The 21,256-nt window shown below is 41.4% G+C and overlaps 2 protein-coding genes across 4 annotated transcripts in view; one reads left to right on the forward strand and one right to left on the reverse strand.

Moving 5' to 3' along the window:
* Positions 1 to 106: 106 nt before the first annotated feature.
* On the forward strand, positions 107 to 7,792 carry LOC138964927 (transmembrane reductase CYB561D2-like). The gene is made up of 4 exons (XM_070337005.1): positions 107 to 305; positions 1,939 to 2,137; positions 4,170 to 4,360; positions 5,371 to 7,792. The coding sequence occupies exons 2-4, from the start codon at positions 2,071 to 2,073 to the stop codon at positions 5,746 to 5,748; spliced, it is 636 nt and encodes a 211-aa protein (XP_070193106.1). The 5' UTR covers positions 107 to 305; positions 1,939 to 2,070; the 3' UTR covers positions 5,749 to 7,792.
* A 5,650-nt stretch (positions 7,793 to 13,442) lies between these two features.
* The window catches only part of LOC138964928 (uncharacterized), a 19,046-nt gene continuing 11,232 nt past the window's right edge, over positions 13,443 to 21,256 (reverse strand). For 2 of the 3 annotated variants that reach the window (XM_070337006.1, XM_070337007.1), the window contains exons 3-4: positions 17,004 to 17,147; positions 13,443 to 15,954 (exon numbers count right to left, since the gene is read on the reverse strand). In XM_070337006.1, the coding sequence (XP_070193107.1) occupies positions 15,742 to 15,954; positions 17,004 to 17,147 (357 nt within the window). In that variant the 3' untranslated portion in view covers positions 13,443 to 15,741. The remainder of the gene's footprint in view (positions 15,955 to 17,003; positions 17,148 to 21,256) is intronic. The other variant, XR_011455247.1, reaches the window with a different exon arrangement.

Here is a 21,256-nt window from a genome sequence, read left to right on the forward strand (position 1 = left end):
TGTCTTGTGTCAGAGTGTGAACAAACATTGTATTCTCATGCGGTAAATTCTCATTTGGTTCAAGGTGCGTACCTTTATTTTTTAGCTGTCATTTCCGGCAGGGGCAGTCACTCTGATAAACTTAGTCTGCTTTGTTGATAGAATTATTCGGTGCGAGGTGTGTTACTGCATATTTGCACACACATTGTCACAACAACAGCGCTTACTCAGCAGGCAAAAGAGGGCCCTTTTCAGCGAAAGCGAATCTGTTTTGGAAGCGACGAAAAGCCATCCTGGCGTCCAAAGGAAAGGCCGAAATAAACAGGGTATGTGTGATAATTATGTTCGTGTGAATGTTCCAAGTATGATATTTTGTGATGGACGTAATCATTACTCGACATATCTAACCGGCCAAAGTACAAATATACTTAAAAGAGTTTAAACGTAAATAAAGCACAACTGATTCGCAAACAAGCTATGTTGTTTTGCTTGTGGTGGACTAATAAAAAGTGCATGTAGCTCCTTGAAAATCAATTCCTTAGCCTAAGCTGAAATGATTACAAGTGTACTTGAATGTCATGTCTTGTTTTGTCAGGCATAGAGATAACAACAGACGTGGAGCTAAGGGAATAGTTTACTACCTGCAATAGCTCAGTGGGTAGCAGCGTGCTGGCTTCAAATACCAGTTGTCACTATATATCGGCATGGGTTCGATCCTCATGTTCGGTGAGGGATTAATTTCCCAGAGTCAACTCTTTGCACTCTCTTCGTTGTAAAAAAAACCCAACTCTGCGCGCATGTGCACGATAAAGAGCCCAAGTTCACAGCTAAAGTCTCAGGGCTTGGAAACACGAATACATGCATGCAAGAAAAAAATGGGTAGTGCCGTACTGTATGGCAGCTCGCTTTCCCCAGTGAGAAAGCGGCCCCAAATTATCCTTATCCTTAGGCCTAAAAAAAAAATAGGTGTGGTTACGGTAACCCGACCTACCCTATTTTTAGGGGCCGATCCTATTACTTTTTATTACATTTGTCAAAAAAAAAAAAAAAAAAAAAAAAAAAAAAAAAAAAACGAGTGCAAAAAACGCAATGAAAGCGAAAGCGCCCGAGTCGCACACTTATTACCCTGTCAAGTAGGTTTAATTTTTACACATTAGAAAAAAAAGTTTAAAAAAAAAAAAGTGATTGCCTACCTACCTCCCCTATTTTTTTGGCTATGTTACCGTAACCACACCTATTTTTTATTTTTTTTGGCCTTATCCTAATTCCTTATTCTGACAGTTGTGGCTATATGGCAATGACGCATTATGATGATACAAGTACATCATGTTAGTTGAATTGTGCTTAACTGTAGAAAGCACACAGACAGTGATTGAGTGAAGCTAGTACCTTGATTATTATTGTATTTGATTCAGTCATAAGTCATTAAGTGTACACTGTTTCTCCATTTGATACCCCTCCCTTTCTTTTATGTAAGAATGACCCCACACCCCTCCAAACAAACACATACACACACACACACGGATACAATTGCAAACCACAGCATCCACACTGACCAGCACAGATGAAAAGTAAAAGGCTATTTACATTCTCTCATGCATCAGAGCAGGCTTGCACATATCAACATTTTATTTTATTTATTTACGAGAATTTATATCGCGCACATATCTCACCACACGAGGCGACTCAAGGCGCATGTTACCTATTAATGCCGTGTGAGATGGAATTTTTTACACAATATATCACGCATTCACATCGGCCAGCAAACCTCAAGCCTATTAGGGCGAGCATTCACCTTTCACGACCTTTATTCCAAGTCACACGGGTATTTGATGGACATTTTTATCTATGCCTATACAAACATGGCAGCATGCACACACTTGTGCTTGTGAATTTAATTGTATTAAAGACTGTAGGTTTCAGAATGGTCTGACCTTTGTCTTTTTCTGTCCTTTAAAGGTAGAAACACCGCAACAAGTGGAGAGGAACCCTGCTCTTGTTGAACAAGGAGAAACCCTCATCTCAGTCTCAGCAGCTGACAGCACAAGCAGTTCCAGTTTGACGTCATTTTGGCCGCCAAGACACTTCACTATGGCTGCTCACGTAGTTGCCCTGCTCTTCTGTGCATACATCATTTATATTGCTAGCCCTGGTACTGGTGAGTGCAATGCTAAAGCAAAGTTTGCATGTGTGTGCAACTACATCACATGCTGAAAATAAGATTAATAATAATAATAATAATAATAATAATAATAATAATAATAAAACATTCTTCTATAGTGCTGTTCACCGCCAGATAACAGTCTCATGGCGCTTTACAAACCATTGGACATTAAAATTTAACATTTTAGTTTTTACATATAAAAAGTTTCCTTGTAAAAAATAAAATACAAGCATTATTAGCTTACATTTCATAAACAACAACCGCATACATAAGACAATCTAGAAGATTTAAAAAAGATGAACAAACATAAGATAAATAATAGACACATTATTACACATAAAAAGTCTGACATATAAAACAGAACTTACATAAAAGCGCACAGATCTAAAATAAATAACTAATGTTCCTGTAAGACATAATTATTTTCTCAGTTTTTTTGTGGGTTAAAGTTTAGGGATCCTCTGTATAATTGGATGCAGACAACACAACAAAGAAAACACTTTTGGCATATATATATTCACAAGGGCTGTTTTGCATTTCGTCTGCATTTGTTGTACAAGTGTGATGAAGTAAGTATATCATATTAATGCTAGTTTTCATGCATGATTCTGAACAGATTTATAGACCATAGTTTTCAGTTTATATCTGAAATTAGTGCAATGGTATCTCTGTCTAACAACTTTGAAAATGTAACCAAAATTCTGTCGTTTATATTGAGGGATATAGGATTTTGGTTTGTACTGCTGTATATATATATATATATATATTTATATATATATATATACTAGAGGAATACCCGCTTCGCCGGGTAGCCGGGTAGCCGGCTTCGCCGGGATGAAATACTTAGAGCCGTACGCCGGCTTTGCCGGGTCCGAACAATGGACCCGCCAAGCTTAGGTCCCTCCCAGATTCGTGGAATGGGAACAGCACGAAAATGATTCAGTGGCCATAATGCCATTCCTGACCATATCGAGTCCCATCCTTGTCGACGAATGTAACCGTGTTAATCACCTTTGGAGGCGAACTCCACTCAAACAGGATTGAGCAATTTAGAGCTTATCTCTAAGCCCTTTTGATCTGTTATGGCTTCTCAAAGGAAGGCCAGTACATACAAATACACAAAAGCCGCCAGACCACATCACAAACAGAACTGAACAATCCACAGGTGTTGCCCACATAGAGAGAGAGACACACACACACACACACACACACACACAAACACAGAGAAGCCGTATATATAGAGAGATAGATGACAGTGTATTTTTCGCGTGGCTATAAATTGATTCGACCTTTGCACTTTTACAGTGAGGATAATTTACGGGTCCAATTTACGTTCTGGACACTGCGGTGACCTTCTAAAAATAGTAACAGAACGCCGGGAATATCCGAAGATGCCCCACTCATACTATAGTGCACCATACGAAGGAAGGGAGGTAAACGCTGAAAACCTGGAGAAGATAAGGAAGAGTTACTTATAATGGTGAAATGAACACAAAAACCAAAATCGGTTCAGCGCTGCGCGCTGAGAGCACGTGTTGAAATATCTCATCGATGATATTGTGTCCGGGGTGTAGCTGAATACGGTGTCCAAATTTGAAAAAGATCCACCGAGAACTTTGGCGTTGTGATGTGGTGTAGCGGCTTTGGTGTGTCGGTATGGGGGCCCGGGTAGCTGAGGTGGAACCAAAATCGGTTCAGCGCTGCGCGCTGAGAGCACGTGTTGAAATATCGACCAGGTTGTGTCCTGTCCCGGGTCTACCTGAATATGCCCACCAAATTTGAAGCAGATCCATCGAGAACTTTGGCCGTGCATCGCGAACTCACAGACAGACACACAGACAGACAGACACAAGTCGTATATATATATATATGTCACCTTTTGGAAAAAAGTTGATCACTTTGTGTATGGGAACGTATCACTAGTGGCCGAGACAATTTTGAGAATGTATTTTTGATGGGACAGTTGTGGAATGTTGCAAAGAAAAAATGCATTGGCTTCATTTTTCAACCTTTTTTCCTTTTCCAGATTTGTTTTCCTGGCACCCCACCTTGATGGTGTTGGCGTATGCGGTGGCCATGTTTGAAGCGGTGCTGGTGTTTTCCCCTCACAGCTCTCTGATTGGTGGATTGTCGCGCCAAACCAAAATCACCATTCACTGGTCACTCGCCACCCTCTCGGCACTGCTGGCAATTGGCGGCCTAGCAATCATTTTTCAGGTTGGTCAATAAATCTGATAAACAAAGGGAAGTAAACGCTCAAAATGCATACACCATGTGTAAGAGAGTAAGGGAGAGTTATTCTGAACTAATCTCCTGGCACCCCTCCGCGGGTTAGGGGGAAGAATTTACCCGATGCTCCCCAGCATGTCGTAAGAGGCGACTAACGGATTCTGTTTCTCTTTTTACCCTTGTTAAGTGTTTCTTGTATAGAATATAGTCAATTTTTGTAAAGATTTTAGTCAAGCAGTATGTAAGAAATGTTAAGTCTTTTGTACTGGAAACTTACATTCTCCCAGTAAGGTAATATATTGTACTACGTTGCAAGCCCCTGGAGCAAATTTTTGATTAGTGCTTTTGTGAACAAGAAACAATTGACAAGTGGCTCTATCCCATCTCCCCCCTTTCCCCGTCGAGATATAACCTTCGTGGTTGAAAACGACGTTAAACACCAAATAAAGAAATAAAGAAACAAGCGACTTTCATCCTCAAATTAGGTTAAATTGATACAGTCAGACCTAGTGGCTACTTTATCCCAGTGCAGGTTAAAAGTTTCTGCCATGGCTGCATTGGTTGTGCTAGAAGCCACAGTTGCAGCAATTTGTTGAGTATTCCAGTGATGTCCTTTGGCAATTAACCAAACGCAGAAACTACTTCATACCCTGCATACGCTCAAACAATCCTGCTGAAGTAAAACAAACAAAAAAAGATTAAAAATGTTCCTATATATTTATTTTTTAAATCTTGTATCTAAAACAGTTAGCTTAAAAATACACCTGGGGTTAAAATGGGTAAGATTGCGACATTATGGGGAATTAAACTTTTTTCAGAAAATACACTGTATAGATAATTTGCCTTGCCTTCAGTTTTAAAACACAATCATCTTCAACAGAAATGCATCCATGGTAAAGAGTGATCTGTCTGCACAGCCTTCCATAATTGTTGTCATTGAATTGACCCATATAGTGTAACTCATTTATCTGAATGTTTTTGTTTTATTATTCCACCAGGTCAAAGAGAACAAGCAGAAGTTTCACTTCACATCATGGCACGGCTTGCTGGGACTCATCACAGTGGGTTACAGCTGTATGCAGTTGATGGGTGGAGCCTCCGTCAAATACTACAACCTCTCTTCCTACTTTATCAAAATGCGACTCGCTGACCTCAAATTGACCCACGCTGTGTCAGGGGTGGCGGCCTTCACCTTGGTGACAGCCACGCTGATGTGCGCCCTGTTTAGCGACTGGGTGTCGGCGCGAGTGCAAGGGTTTGCGTGGTATGCTTGCTACATGGCAGTGTGCTGGGTGGCCTTAGTGGTTATGAACCAAGTCACATCTGGTTATGCCTCTCGCTTTGCTCCAAAGTCAGCTCCAAAAGTAAAGAGGTGAATGTAGTGTTTGTTTGTTGTTCTTGGTTGTTTGTTTGAAAGCTATGGTCGTCAGAATATACCTCTGGCTTTGCTCCAAAATCAGCTCCAAAAGCGAGGAGGTGAAATAAGTGTTTGTTTGTTGTTCTTGGTTGTTTGTTTGAAAGCTATGGTCGTCAGAATATACCTCTGGCTTTGCTCCAAAATCAGCTCCAAAAGCGAGGAGGTGAAATAAGTGTTTGTTTGTTGTTGTTGTGTGTGTGTTTTTAAAAAAAAAAAATATATGGGGTTGCAGTTTTCAGTATATTAAATCATTAGCTTCAGGTTCTGTATCTTTTTCTCCTGAAAACATCGTTTGGTCACTTTTCTTGAGAAAATTGGTTGTGGATGAGAAAAACAACAGTGAACACACCCCCCCCCCCCCCCCCCCCTTTTAAGATCTCTAAAAATCTGATAAAATCATGTCTTAAAAGGTAGGGAGTGTTTGAATGGGGGTAAATTTACAGATGCTATGAACAGAAAATCGAGGGGCGGGGATGTAACTCAGTCGGTAGCGCGCTGGATTTGTATCCAGTTGGCCGCTGTCAGCGTGAGTTCGTCCCCACGTTCGGCGAGAGATTTATTTCTCAGAGTCAACTTTGTGTGCAGACTCTCCTCGGTGTCCGAACACCCCCCGTGTGTACACGCAAGCACAAGACCAAGTGCGCACGAAAAAGATCCTGTAATCCATGTCAGAGTTTGGTGGGTTATAGAAACACGAAAATACCCAGCATGCTTCCTCCGAAAACGGCGTATGGCTGCCTAAATGGCGGGGTAAAAAACGGTCATACACGTAAAATTCCACTCGTGCAAAAAAACCCACACGAGTGTACGTGGGGGTTTCAACCCACGAACGCAGAAGAAGAAGTTCTGAAGACTTCCAAGCTGGCCAACATGTCCACACATTACAGTGGAACTCCCCTTGGAAGACTTCCACAAATCTGACAAAATCTTAAGATCTTAAAAAGGAGTGAGTCTTAAAATGGGGTAATTTTACAGATGTTAACAGAAAGTCTGAGAAAACAAGGTCTTAAAAAGGAGGGAGTCTTAAATTGGGCGATCTCAAAAGGGGGGTTCCACTGGACTAATTCCTTATTCTGAGCTGGCTGAGGAAAGTGTTCTGTGGACAGTTGTTGACATGGCTACACGTGGAATAAATCAGCATCGCCTTCACTTCTAAAGCTGGTGTGTTTGACTGACGTTGTTTGTCTGATGAAAGGTTCTGAAGCTTTTGTTTTCAAGACCGCTCAGAGTTCTTGTTCTATATTACATGAGAGCATTAAAGATGAGATGGTAGGGATAGATAGAGAATTTCGGCCATTTTTGGAGTGCATTACAACTTCATTGGAAATGCACGCACAATTTCGTTTTTGAGTCTGATTAATGTTCACATGTATACTTGTGGCGTCTTAGTTTAGTATCTTGTGGAGAGTTTTGTTTGTCTTTCTGGTATTGGTTGCACATATAGTCATTGTTTGCCCCCCTTTTTTTTCTCTGATGACCAAAGATGACATAATGACATTTGAATTTATGTTAAATACTGTACATGTACTTCTATGCCTTGCATTACTGAAGACACTCAGCTGGAGAGAATGCATGTTTGTTTAAATATTGTACATGTACTGCATTTTGTCATTGAACGTTGCCTTATGTTTGTTTTATATATATTGTACTGTATTTTGTCTTTGCATAACTTTGCCTCGATCAATTTTTTTCAAAGCATTTTTCTTCCAATTTGGAATTGCTTGTGCGTTTGGAGAAATAAAATTTACTGAGTGAATGTGTGTGTTGTATGTGTGGTATTATATTGATTTGTACTAATTCACTGATTGGTATGTGAAGCTTATTTGGCTGTCATATTTGATTGTATTGCAAAGATATATGTGCGCAAGTGTTGTGTTTACTTACTAAGCTTTACCCCCAGTTAGTTCTTCCTTCTTTAGTGAACAGCGGAATTTGTTTTGTATGATTACCTTTTCAAATCTATGTTTTTCAGTATTGATGGAAAATAAAAGTGGTGCAATAAACTGGTGTTCAAATGATTTGGTGTAAAGATGTGTGGGGTTAATCTTGAACATGAAAGTGAAGTCTGAGTGATTGAAACGTAATACTAATAGCAACAAAAGTGCAAGCTTCATTTCAGTTTCTTCCTCCCTGTCTTTCATTCTTCCATCCTTCCTTTCTTTCTTTCTCCATTCCTTCCTCTTTTTTTTCATGATTTTTGTGTGTGTTTTTGTTACCCAGATTTTAAGTTGATTTAATTTATTTGTTGGTAAGAAAAGAGCAGTCAGTCAATTAGTCATATATAAAATATATCATTAATTATTGTTGATTTAATTCAAAACCTAGCTTGTTTTGATGGGTATAATGGCTCATCTCTGTCTGAAAAGTTAGTATTTTGGAAAGGATTATTATAAGTTTTTAAGATTATTAAAAGGATTATTATTATTAATCTAAATAACTGAAAGTGGGTGCATTTCGTGGAAGCTTTTTTGTGGTGCCTTAAAAAAGGCAGTCGTGTTTTGTTATGCAAAAGCGCTTGGCCCGGTAGCTCAGTTGGTAGAGCACTGGACTTGTGATCGAAAGGTCGCAGGTTCGAATTCGGGCCGGGACGGACACGGGTCAACTTTATGTGCAGACCCAGAGACTGAAGCCATGTCCCACCCCCGTGTCATCACAATGGCACGTAAAAGACCTTGGTCATTCTGCCATAAGTGCAGGTGGCTGAATACACCTAAACACGCAGACACCTGGGTAGCGCGACTCCGTTGCTGCTAGCTTTCCACTGGGAGGAAGCGACCCGAATTTCCCAGCGATAGGACAATAAAGTAATGAAAAAATGAAAAAAATGAAAATGAATGAAAAATGGGCTAAGTGTTGTGCCCTAGCTGTATGAAACAGCTGTAAATGATTGAACTTTCGCTTTTGTGACCTGAGAACATTTTTCAAGGCTTAATTCTTGTCTGTCAGGGCAGCAGTTATAGGTGGTCATTGCTATCTGTACAAGCCGTGTGATGTCACTGAATGTAATGGTAAAGTGCAGAACAATGGTTCCTTTTCTCCAGTAGGTTCTGCATATTAACTCTCACTTACTCTTGTTGTCATATTTAGAGGGCTTACTTCCCTTAGCGTTAAGATCTCGTCTTGAGCGCGCGCTCTGTCTCACTTAGTTATGATATACAGTGGAACCCCTTCAGTTTTAAGACCGTCCAATTAAGACTTACCCCCTTTTAATTTAAGACCTTGATTTTCAGAATTTCTGGTCCTAACCTCTGAAAATGTAACTCCATTTTAAGACTCCCACTTTTGTTAAAACTGGATTTTGTCGGAGTTAAGGAAGTCTTAAAAGGGGGGGGGGGGAGATGTCCACTGTGGACCTTATTTACAGTCACTTTAATACACTTTAATGTACTGGTTATTGACAGAATCCGTAATCCTCTAGATTGTTAACTACAATGGTACCTGCGATGTCATGCCCCTGTGAGAGGAGGACACCTCCCAAACCTAAAGGACACACTCAGACTCTGTTGTTCCTTTGTTGGTTATCTTTACCAAAAATATGCTTGTCATATATGACAGGCCACTCGCAGTGCAGGGACAATTTTTGCTGGTCTCAAGGGTGTCCTGTCATCGTAGGGCTGAGACCGCTGTATGACTAGTAAATCAGACCTGGCTGGTCGATCTTCAACCTCAGCCACCACGCGCGCGCGCATGCACGCACGCACACACACATATGCACGCACACACGCACGCACACACACACACACACACTGTCTCACACACAACACACACACAAACACACACACTCAGGCTGTCACACACATACACACACGCACAAACACACACAGGTAGGCCTACACACAAACACACACACACTGTGACAACACACGCACGCTTTCTCTCTCTCTCTCTCTCTCTCTCTCTCTCTCTCTCTCTCTCTCTCTCTCTCTCTCTCTCTCTCTCTCTCTCTCTCTCTCTCTCTTTCTACCCCCTCCCTGTCTCTCTCCCTCTGTCTCTCTCTCATTGTCCAAAAACGGAGATAAAAGCTTGGCACAAAACCCACCCCCTATATACCCTGATTCCGTTGCGGGAGTGTGTTCGATTCAGCAGACCACGATAATCCATACCTGACTATTTCATTAACAAAAGCAATCAATAGAAAAGGCCTGAGAACCTTTCTGGGCTCATCAATAGAATCTTTAGAGAACACAAAAACTCGAACTCGCCTCATTGTAGGTCGTTGCTAGTGGCACTGTTTGCTTTGACGCCTATGTACACAAGTAGATCGCTAGGTTCGTGAAAGCCTTGAGGGGGGAAACCCCTGGTTTTTCAGGGAGTGCGCGTTCTTGTTTTGAAACAAGTCAGTGTGCCCTGCGAGGAAATCAGTGTAAAAAGCTGACCCCGCAGATGATTTGCTATACGCTATAGAAAAAAGAATTTCAGAACTTTCGTCCATTTTGTTTGACTTCCACATGCAAGGTCTCTTGATCAGTTCTGTCTTCTGCAGCGTTTAGTGTGTGTGTGTGTGTGACTGTGTGTGTGTGTGACTGTGTGTGTGTGTGTGTGCGCGCGCGGCGTTTGTGTGTGTGTGTGTGTGTGACTGTGTGTGTGTGTGCGCGCGTGTGTGCGCCGGTGTGTGTGTGTGTGTGTGCGTCACTGCACACAATACGCCCCTGCGAGGAAATCAGTGTAAAAAGCTGACCCCGCAGATGATTTGCTATACGCTATAGAAAAAAAGATTTCAGAACTTTAGTCCATTCTGTTTGACTTCCTCATGCAAGGTCTCTTGATCAGTTCTGTCTTCTGCAGAAAAAAACGTTGCTTCGGCGAAAGATGACATTATGCAGAAATGCTGCAGAAAAGAACGGTTTCAAGTTTCTCCAGCATTTGTCTTTTCTGCAGAATAACTGAATAAAGTCATAATCCGTTAAGGATACTTCGCTTAGGTCACTTGGTTTGAATTATAAATCAAACGGGGTTCGTCTGCAAAACTCATGCATACCAGACGGCATTGGAAAAAGATGAATCGGGAATTATCGTATTCATTTAATTACTACATGATCGTAATCATGAATTAAGTATATGGTACAACTTGACGAGTTTTCACTGGACTTCTAAAGGTCGAATTCGGCAGAAAACTGTTCCAAACTGATGGCGTCGACGACATTGCTAATATCTTAAAGCTGAATTTGTTAACTAACTCCTGGTTAAGTTTATTGGCCAACTCATGGTTCCAGTCGTTCGTTTGTCGCCGGTGAAACTCGTCACCATCTTAACATACACACACACACACACACACGCACACGCGCGCGCGCACGCACACACACCGTGACACACGCAAGGCACGCAAGCACACCATACACAAACGATCAAAAGCATACACTTGTCATTACGTCTTTATTTCAAAGGGCAACTGATTGTGAAAGCATTTCATTTGTACATGAAACATGTAATTGCATGATTGATATGTCCGCGTATCTAAAAGGTTTTTCGAGTGTCAGTAGCGATGATGTAACCATTATGCAAAATATTGCCCTTTTGTATTGGCAGTCGGGAGAATGTTCATATCACTTTGCGCAAGGCAACATACGTTTCACACTCATGCATACAGTGGGTTACGGTGAGGGTAGAAGGGGAGACGTGACAAAAAGGGGATGGGTTGGGAGGAGTGGGGCTGACTGACTATTAGGGTTTAACGTCCTCTTAGACCAACTGGTCTATATTGGGACAGGTATTGGTAATACGCTGAAGATATGGTGTGATACTTTGATTCGAACAAGCCCTCTGTGGCTGTCTTCTTCGACACACCAGCATTGGGTTTGTCTCGTCAAAGTATCGAAATACGATCATGATAATCAGAGACGAGAGATGATGCATGCGTGTCTTCGTGTTTTCCAAGCCCTGAGACTTTCGCTGTGAACGTGGGATCTTTTTCGTGCGCATGTGTGCACACGGGGGTGTTCGGACACCGAAGAGAGTCTGCACAAAGTTGACTCCGAGAAATAAATCTCTCGCCGAACGTGGGGATCGAACCCACGCTGATAGCGACCAACTGGCTACAAAGCCAGCGCGCTACCAACTGAGCTACGTCCCCGCCCAGTGGGAGTGGGGCCAGTTTAGAGAGCCAGTCAGTCAAGTTACAAGTAATCACGATAATAACGGAGTAATATTAATTCTGTTTGTATTCATTTCAGATTAAGGAATAATACGCAATGCTTAATAATAGTCAGTAAATGGTGTTCTTGACATGTGTATGGAAGAAATACAATAATCCTGGACAGCTTCACCTCAGATTGTTTTCAGTATTTCTGGTGATATCTTGCAGACATGCAGAATCTAATGATTGACTAGACTTTAATGAGCGTCCTACCTGGCATTGAGCAACATTTGGAATGCAGACATCGGTGAAAACAAGAATGATCATGACACCAGCTAACTCGATTACTGTGAACGGGTGCACGTGCAAGTATGTAAATACACGTAATATACAACCGTATTTATTTATATTCGTGCCTATATAATACCGTTGTGGGGGTGGGGGTTCAGGTTGTGATGTGGTGTAAGCATACTACCATGCCAATTTCTAAGTAAGAAGGTTTTGCCCAATACAAACCAAATTTGATAACATTTGTAGAGTTACGTACTTCGTAGAGGATGAACATTCATAACCATGGTTTACACCTCACTGTGTTATTCTAATTGACAAAAAAACATCAGTTATTTAAAAACAAGCGGTCAAAACCATCAAGCAAAGAAACATTGTCACGTACTATGCCTTTCAAGCGTGAACAGGTTTCTAGACCTTGCTATAGTTCTGTCTAGAACTTTTAGCGTTACAAGAGACAACAAATTACTGTTACCGTATAACCTTTTGCAGGCTAAAATCTCTCTCTCTCTCTCTCTCTCTCTCTCTCTCTCTCTCTCTCTCTCTCTCTCTCTCTCATTCTCTAGCTCTCTCTTTCTTTCTCTCTTCCCCTCTCTCTCTTCTTCTCTCACTCCTCTCTCTATCATTCTGCCCCCCCCCTCTCTCTCTCTCTCTCTCTCTCTCTCTCTCTCTCCCCTTCTTTCTCTCTCCCCCTCTCTCTCTTTCTCCCCGTGCATAAAAGTAGAAAGTATTATTGCTCAGAAGCCACGACTGCCTGCATTTATTCATCTTATTAGAATCTTTGATATTCCAAATAACAAATATATCTTCAACAACACACTTTCATTGGCGTGGAGCTCACAGGGGTGACGTAAAAGTAATGAATTAAAACATATTCATTTTTTACATTTTACAACAGCGCTTTTTGACACCCTTGTCAACAACATTTGTCTTCATTGACGCACAACCATATAATATTGGAATGTGTATACCATATCATCATCACAGCTATGAAGTATAACCAATAACACATTCAACACGTGGAGAGGGGGGGGGGGGGGTGGGGTTAGCCGTATAAAACTATTTTCTAGATTGCCATCACACTACAAAATAGCAGTATACCATTTATGAACGCATACTCATCTAAAACGTGGATTTTTTCTTAATAAATGTGAGCAAGAGGGAATCAAAATGGAACTTGAATAACATTGTGTTTACGACGATGGCATGTCGTCGACGGTAGAAAAGTGGGAGAAAGAGGTTGGCCTGAAAAGGACGTGTTGGTTGAACCGAAGATATAGATGTTGTGTGCGTTTTGTTTTGTTTTGTTGTTCAAAATGTCAAAACGCATTGTGATCGATATGTTTGTCTCTTGTGATAGAATGGCCAAACCCAAAATCATCACAGCAAAAGCTAGTTGAAAACCAACAACCTTTGACAGACAAAAGCAAAAGCTAGTTGAAAACCAACAACCTTTGACAGACAAAAGCAAAAGCTAGTTGAAAACCAACAAAAGTGATAGACAATAGCAAACGCTAGTTGAAAACCAACGAATTGATAGACACGCTCAAATGTGTAAATATGTATACTTGCATGTATAAATATATTCCTAAATGATGACAAAAATTAAACCAAACAAATTGGACGAATGTCTTCAGAATGCAGCATATCACAGCTTGATTTCTTTCTCTCCCCTATTTAGGAAGCCGTCACCTCGCCGTCAATACACCCAGCAGCCTATCCATTACACAGATAACATTGGACATTTCTTGAATGAATATAATTTGTATTGCCGTACATATAAAAATCATAACAAAATCTGAAAAAACACCGGTGTACCCTTTTCTATGGTCAGTTTTATAGGGATCAAGTTTAGACTTAGAAAGACTTGCACCTTTAGTGCTTGTAGGGGTAGGTGGGGGATTGGGTGCAGATGCGGTTGTTGAAGATTATTGTACGTTTGTATCTCTTACATATCGTGTACTCAACGTTGAAAAATAGAGATATAGTAAATGTACTTTGGAGATCATTTCCCAGCAAAAACAGACAACAACCTTGTCCAGAAAACCACTTCCTCCAAATAATTATTGTGAAACAAAATGAAATTACACTTAGAAAATGATACATAAAGTGCCATTTCTCTCCAAAGTGGGAGCCGGAATGTGCCATTATAGTTCATGTCTGTCTCTGAGATCAAAATGAAAATTTCAGATTTTCACTTATGATGATTTTCTCGTTAAGCTATGAGCTGCATTCGATTCAGTCAGATAAGGTGATATTTGACGATACCAACCAAGATGCGACTAATCGTTTTTGTATTGCAAGAGTAACATATAGTGTGGCCGATGATTTTAATCAGTTGCATCTAAACAGCGAAACAAATTCTCTCAGATCGAGCATGCAAACGATTTCACTGACACTGTGAGTGAACATTCTGCAAAACCAGCGTCTAGCAGCAGCGCTCTTTAACACCCAGAACAATCTTGCCTTTAAAGTAGCGGGGATGAAAAACGACACGTATTTTTTTTTTTAAATTTATTTACGAGAATTTATATCGCGCACATATCTCACCACACGAGGCGACTCAAGGCGCAAGTTACCTATTAATGCCGTGTGAGATGGAATTTTTTACACAATATATCACGCATTCACATCGGCCAGCAAACCTCAAGCCTATTAGGGCGAGCATTCACCTTTCACGGCCTTTATTCCAAGTCACACGGGTATTTGATGGACATTTTTATCTATGCCTATACAATTTTGCCAGGAAAGACCCGTTTGTCAATCGTGGGATCTTTAACGTGCACACCCCAATGTAGTGTACACGAAGGGACCTCGGTTTTTCGTCTCATCCGAAAGACTAGCACTTGAACCCACCACCTAGGTTAGGAAAGGGGGGGGGGAGAAAATTGCTAACGCCCTGACCCAGGGTCGAACTCGCAACCTCTCGCTTCCGAGCGCAAGTGCGTTACCACTCGGCCACCCAGTATTATGCAATGTTTGCTAGTCACAGTCCTCGCCTGATGCAAAACGCTACATTTTGCTTACCGTGTTTCACAGAACCTTATTCCTCGCAAAATAAAACGCGCAAGTATCATGCTAGAATTGTTAATGTGTATCGTTCATAAGTATCACCACATTCTGCTGAGCTGTCTGTTCAAGTTCTTAGCAAAGCCTGCTTATATAAAGGTACGACGAAGACGAAGTTGTTCAGCCTGCTTCGTTGTAGGTTTACCCGTCCACATAGCACGACCATTATGTTTGTTTTAATGATGAACGGGTTGTCTCTTCTTCTTCTTCTTCTACTGATCCCGACTGATTGTTGAAGCAAAAAGGCGATAGTCACCGTTGAAATGTTTAAAGTTTCATCCGGCCTGTCAGCGTGGAGAATAGTATAGTGGGTTGATTATTAAAGTCCAATTACCAGTTAACTCAGCGTTTCAACGAAAGGCTTGACTTCGCCGGTTTTTTGGTCCGCAGATTCCAGCGTTTCAACAGCCTCGGCACGATACCGTTTCAGTGTCGAACCAGCGCTCTGTAGTAGTCCATTTGTTCATCCATTTTGCTCCAGTCCTGGAAAGTGTATCTCGTTCGAACTGTTTTCACTCTGGGTTACGAAGGGAAAGTGTTGGTCTTTAGCATGCGGGCGTAATTGGCCTCGCAGAGTTCCACCTTGCGCAGAAAATAGTCCTTGTCATCAATGCTGGTCAATAAGTCCGCTTGCACCAGACACACATCCTCCAGGTACGATAACTGCGTCTTGCCCAGGCTGTAGGCACGGGTTGCCTCCTCTTGGCTGAACACTCTCACGTCAACAATGCTGTCCTGAAAGTGTGCAAAGAAAAGAGTCAGTCATGTTTACATAAAAACGGGTTTTATTGTTTTTAACTGCTAAGACGGGGTGGGGAGGGGGGGGGGGGGGGGGGGCGAGGAGAGAAACAGAGACAGAAAGAGAGTGACAGAGAGAGTGGTGGAAGACACTGATGCAGAGAGAGAGAGAGAGAGAGAGAGAGAGAGAGAGAGAGAGAGAGAGAGAGAGAGAGAGAGAGAGAGAGAGAGAGAGAGAGAGAGAGAGCGAGCAAATACAACAACAGACATTGGTCGAACTTGATACTGCTGGCGTTTTAAGTACAAAATTGGAAGCATAGGCAAAATACGGATTGATTACATCATCATGGCTAAATAATAGAGCTGAGACTTTTTGGCAGTTGTCCAAAAACACCACACCGTAACAAATTGCAAACATTCATATGAAGAATGGTCCGGAAGGACTTGATCACATTTGGTTAATTTCAACGTCATTGCCTTATTTTATTCTATTTTTATTGACATAAATGAAACAATTACAAAGGCGGCAGAGATGGGGGCTTTTACGAAGGACGCATCTCATCGAGAGCTCTAAAATTGTCGTGAAAGATGATTTGGTGGTTTTCCTAGTGCACTCACGCATTGGATGTTGATAAGTCTTATCCACTGTGCACGTCATGTGTGCCGGTCTGTGTGTGGGGTTGGGGGATGTGGGGCCGGATTGGGCGAGGGGGGGGGAGCAAGGTGTGTGTATGTGTGTGCGTGCGTGCGTGCTCGTGTGTATCAGTGTGTCGGTATGTGTGTAGGTGTGTGTGTGTGTGCGTGCGTGCGTGCGTGCTCGTGTGTGTGTGTGTGTGTGTGTGTAGTGTGTGTGTGAGAGTGTGTGTGTGTGTGTGCGTGCGTGCGTGCTCGTGTGTGTGTGTGTGTGTGTGTGCGTGCGTACGTGCGTGCGTGCTCGTGTGTGTGTGTGTGTGTGTGCGTGCGTGCTCGTGTGTGTGCGTGTGTGTGTGTGTGTGTATGTGTGTGTGTGTATGTGTGTGAGACGAGCTCTTTTGCGAAGGACGCACCTCATCGAGAGCCCTGAAGTTGTCGTCAAAGATGATGTGCTGGTGCTGGCGGTCGTGGGGGTCGATCCACAGCGGCTTGCCCGCGTGGTGGTTGTAGCCGTTGTTCTGCCAGTACAGGAAGTCGTCCTTGTAGCCGCTGATGCCCTGCAGATGTACAAGGACACATAAGTGTATGCATACACGGGATAACAAGGGGGTGTGTGGGGAAGGAAGGGCTCCCCAAAGTGCGCGTCCCTGCGTCCTATACGCACTAGCAGCCGAAAACACGTTCTAGACATTTATCGAGGGGGTCCCGGGACGCACTAGACGTTAAAAGAGCGGGTCCTGGGACGCACTAAATTTCCTTTACCGTGCGTACCGTATATACTTTTTCAGACTGCAATCGTCAGCTATTGTACACAGCACACTATGCGTGACCACAATGTTTTATAAGTTTACCGGGACTTTTCGACTTTTGGACCCTTGGACTCCTCTAAAATTCTGCAGAGGGGAGTCTATGGACCCTCTAAAAATTAAAAGTGGGGTTCCCGGGACCCTGTAGGAGAGGCGTCCGTGGGGAGCCCTGGGAAGGTGTAGTGTCACCGCGAGGAAACGTTGAACATGACTTTGAAAACAGATTAACGAGTCGTAATTTTATTAATTCCCTTCACTGAACCTCTTTGGATATTCGGGACGTATTTATTACACCCCCGGTATAGGGGTGTGTATAGGATTCGGTCGATGTGTTTGTTTGTTTGTTTGTGTGTTTGTGTGTTTGTGTTCGCATATAGATCTCAAGAATGAACGGACCGATCGTCACCAAACTTGGTGAACAGGTTCTATACATTCAATTGGGACCAGTCAAACACACGGTTAGGGAGTTATTGGTGGATTAAGATTCTACAAGGACTTATAGAGGGACATATTAATGGTCAAAGGGAAATAACCTTCTCAGTTGGTGGCAGTGAGAATAGTAAGGACGGGGGTGTTTTTCCTACCTCGGAGGAATTTCTTGTTTATTATTGTTTCATACCTCAGATTGTCTCCGTGTTTAAAACTATTTGGGTCTAGCATAGTAAAGTGAAAAACGGGTTTTAAAAAAAATCTGATCTTTTCAAGAAATAGGGAAGTGAAGCAAATTGAATGTAAAAACAAATCTTTGCAAAAACAACAGTAGTAGCAGCAGCAGCAGCAGCAGCAACAAAAACAAAAACAGCAACACCAACAACAACAGCAGCAGCAAAACCAAAATCAGTAATCGAAGGAAAGACAGGGAAATCAGAGAGAGAGAGAGAGAGAGAGAGACAATGACAATGACAATGACAATGACAATTCTTTATTTTACGAGGGTAACAGAATAAGCATTGGTATACTTTTTTGCATCTGGCCCTCGCCCTAAAGAGGGACTAAATCTACTATAATAACTACTACTACATACTTACATAATTAGTAAAACAGTATAAGTTTATGTACATAAGTGCAATGCATTATATGAAACATTGTAGTTTATAAATGTTCATGACAAGGTGCAAAGTAAAAATTTGCAAGTCAATTAGAGTCAGAATACTATATGCAATAGTACATCAACTCTGTAAGACAATGGATATTATGCAGAACATCATAATTTCGTGAACAAAACAATAAATCAAAAGTGAGTGACTGTGTCCCAAAGGACATAACAATCAAGAATATACTATTTTCATTAAATGGGATATATATTTGTTTTTGAAAGAATCTGTGCTGGTAGCTTCCCGTAAGGCATTCGGAAGAGCGTTCCAGAGACGGCCACCTGAATAAACTAGACTAGACTTAAATAAGTCTATCCTAGGAAGAGGAGTGTTAAATTTCATAAGGTGGTGTGAATTCTTCAAAGAGAACTTTGAACAAATGGTTTGGGGTAGAGTTTCGGATATGATTTTATGCATAAAGATTCCTTTGTTAAAAAGCAGTCTTGACTTTAGAGGTAAGATCCCTAAATGTATGTAGTCTAACTCTGTGAGGGTAGTGTGCTTTAGTAATACTAGAGAGAGAGAGAGAGAGAGAGAGACAGAGACAGAGACAGAGAGACAGAGACAGAGACAGAGACAGAGAGAGAGAGAGAGAGAGAGAGACTCAGACTCAGACTCAGAAATTTATTACAAAAGGATAAAGGTTTTAGGCAAAGCCTATTCTTCCAACCTGTTCTTTATACAACACAAAAAGACAGACGCACATAAAAAATATAAATTGAATTCAATCATATAAAATACAGAAATACATTGTATGGAATGCAACACAATGTGCATTTAAGGAATTACATAAGGAGAACTCAAAAATTACAAAATTACATTGACATAGTTATACCTTTCATTTGGGAATAAAGTTGCTCCGATCAGCTACACATCCGTTAACACTAGTACACAATGTTTAACAAAATAACAATCGAACAAGACATTTCATTCACGAATGATGTGTGAACGTGACTGTCTCTTAAACATTTTCACTGAAGTTGCATTTCTTATCTGTTGGGGGAAGGAGTTCCAGAGAAACGCTCCCGAGAAGGCTAAGCTCGATTTGTAGAGGTCTATGCAAGGTATAGGCCTAGAGGGATGATTTTTTGGGACCCATATCTTTTTGTGGCATGTTTGAAATGTGATTGCAAATATTTAGGACAGTCGTCATTTAGAATTTTATACATGAACACAGCCTTGTTTAACGTCAACTGATCTTTCAAGGGGAGGAAATTCAGGAGCTTTAGTTTATCATCCGTGGACCTATTCAAATCATGCAGAATAAGTTTTGCAGCTCGGCGATGCAGGGAATTGAGTCTTTTTAAATGAATATCACTGCAGTTATCCCAAAGTGTCGATGCGAAGTTTATATGAGGCATTATGTGGGCGTAATAGAACATTTTGAGTGCTGCAGAATCTGCGTAATGCCTTAATTTTGATAGCAGGTACAAATTTGTTGATACTAATTTGCAAATATTACTCAAATGAGTTTGCCATTTCAACTCTTGATCAATGGTAACACCCAATAATCTATGTTCTCTAATTACTTGCTGCACTTGAGTTGAACCAACTGACAGTTGTAATTGTAAAGGACTTAATTGGTGTTTTTGTCTCGTGGTTATCACCATACTCTTTGTTTTAATCGGATGAATGATCATTGCATTAGAAACGCACCACTCAGTGATTTCATCCACACTTGTTTGAAGAGAAGAGTTGACGGATTCCAAAGATTTTTGACTGGTGTGAACAGAAGAGTCATCCGCGAAGAACTCACATCTAACTTTTTCATCGGACACATGAAGGGGTAAATCATTTATATAAAAACAGAACAAGATATGTCCTAATACAGACCATTGAGGGACACCACTCATGACAAACTCGTTTGACGAAGTTTTACAGTTAATGGATACATACTGTTTCCGTTTTGAAAGATACGATTAAAAAAAGGCACAGGCGGAGTCGTCTTTTAAATAGCACTTTAATTTCTTTAGTAGAAGTGAGTGATCTACTAGGTCAAAGGCTTTCTTAAAGTCCAAAAACAACGCTCCCGTTATTTCTGCTTTGTTTATTGCTGACAGCCAAGTCTTGCATAAAGAGCTTAAGGCGGTGTGGCAGGAATGCTTTGAGCGGAATCCAGACTGAAAAGGATGAAACAGATTCATTTGTTCCGGAGAGAGAGAGAGAGAGAGAGAGAGAGAGAGAGAGAGAGAGAGAGAGAGAGAGAGAGAGAGAGAGACAGAGACAGAGAGAGACAGACAGACAGACAGACAGACAGACAGAGAGCGGTTGCATTTTTATTTCCATGCCACTCCCACCTTACTGTCCAACACCAAGTCAAAAAGCACTCATCATATGATTACACATTCCTGCATGAAGCAGCAATAAAATCTGTGTATAATTATGTTCCCACGACTGTCTACCGCAGTGACGTAATAAAAAAAACCAGGACTTCCCCAAAATCGAAGGCTGACTGAGAACATTAATCGGCGCTGACGAAGCATTAAAATCTAGACCAGGGTTTGGATCGATTACATTTAGATAGAAAGCAAACACTACTTGTCTTTCTTTGCTGTGTGTGCTGATCGGCCTGACTTCTTTACAATTATGGTTCACATATGCTTCTATATTTTTTTTCTCTTTCTCTGTATTCTTCAATATTACCAATATGATTCTCACGCACTGTTTTTCGTTTTTCTTGCCTGTTTCGTTCGTTCGATTGTTCGTTCGATTGTTCGTTCGTTCGTTCGTTCGTTTTTTGGTTTCTTCGTTCGTTTGTTTGTCTGT

The sequence above is a fragment of the Littorina saxatilis genome, linkage group LG4 (assembly GCF_037325665.1).
Source record: "Littorina saxatilis isolate snail1 linkage group LG4, US_GU_Lsax_2.0, whole genome shotgun sequence".
Classification (NCBI taxonomy): domain Eukaryota; kingdom Metazoa; phylum Mollusca; class Gastropoda; order Littorinimorpha; family Littorinidae; genus Littorina; species Littorina saxatilis.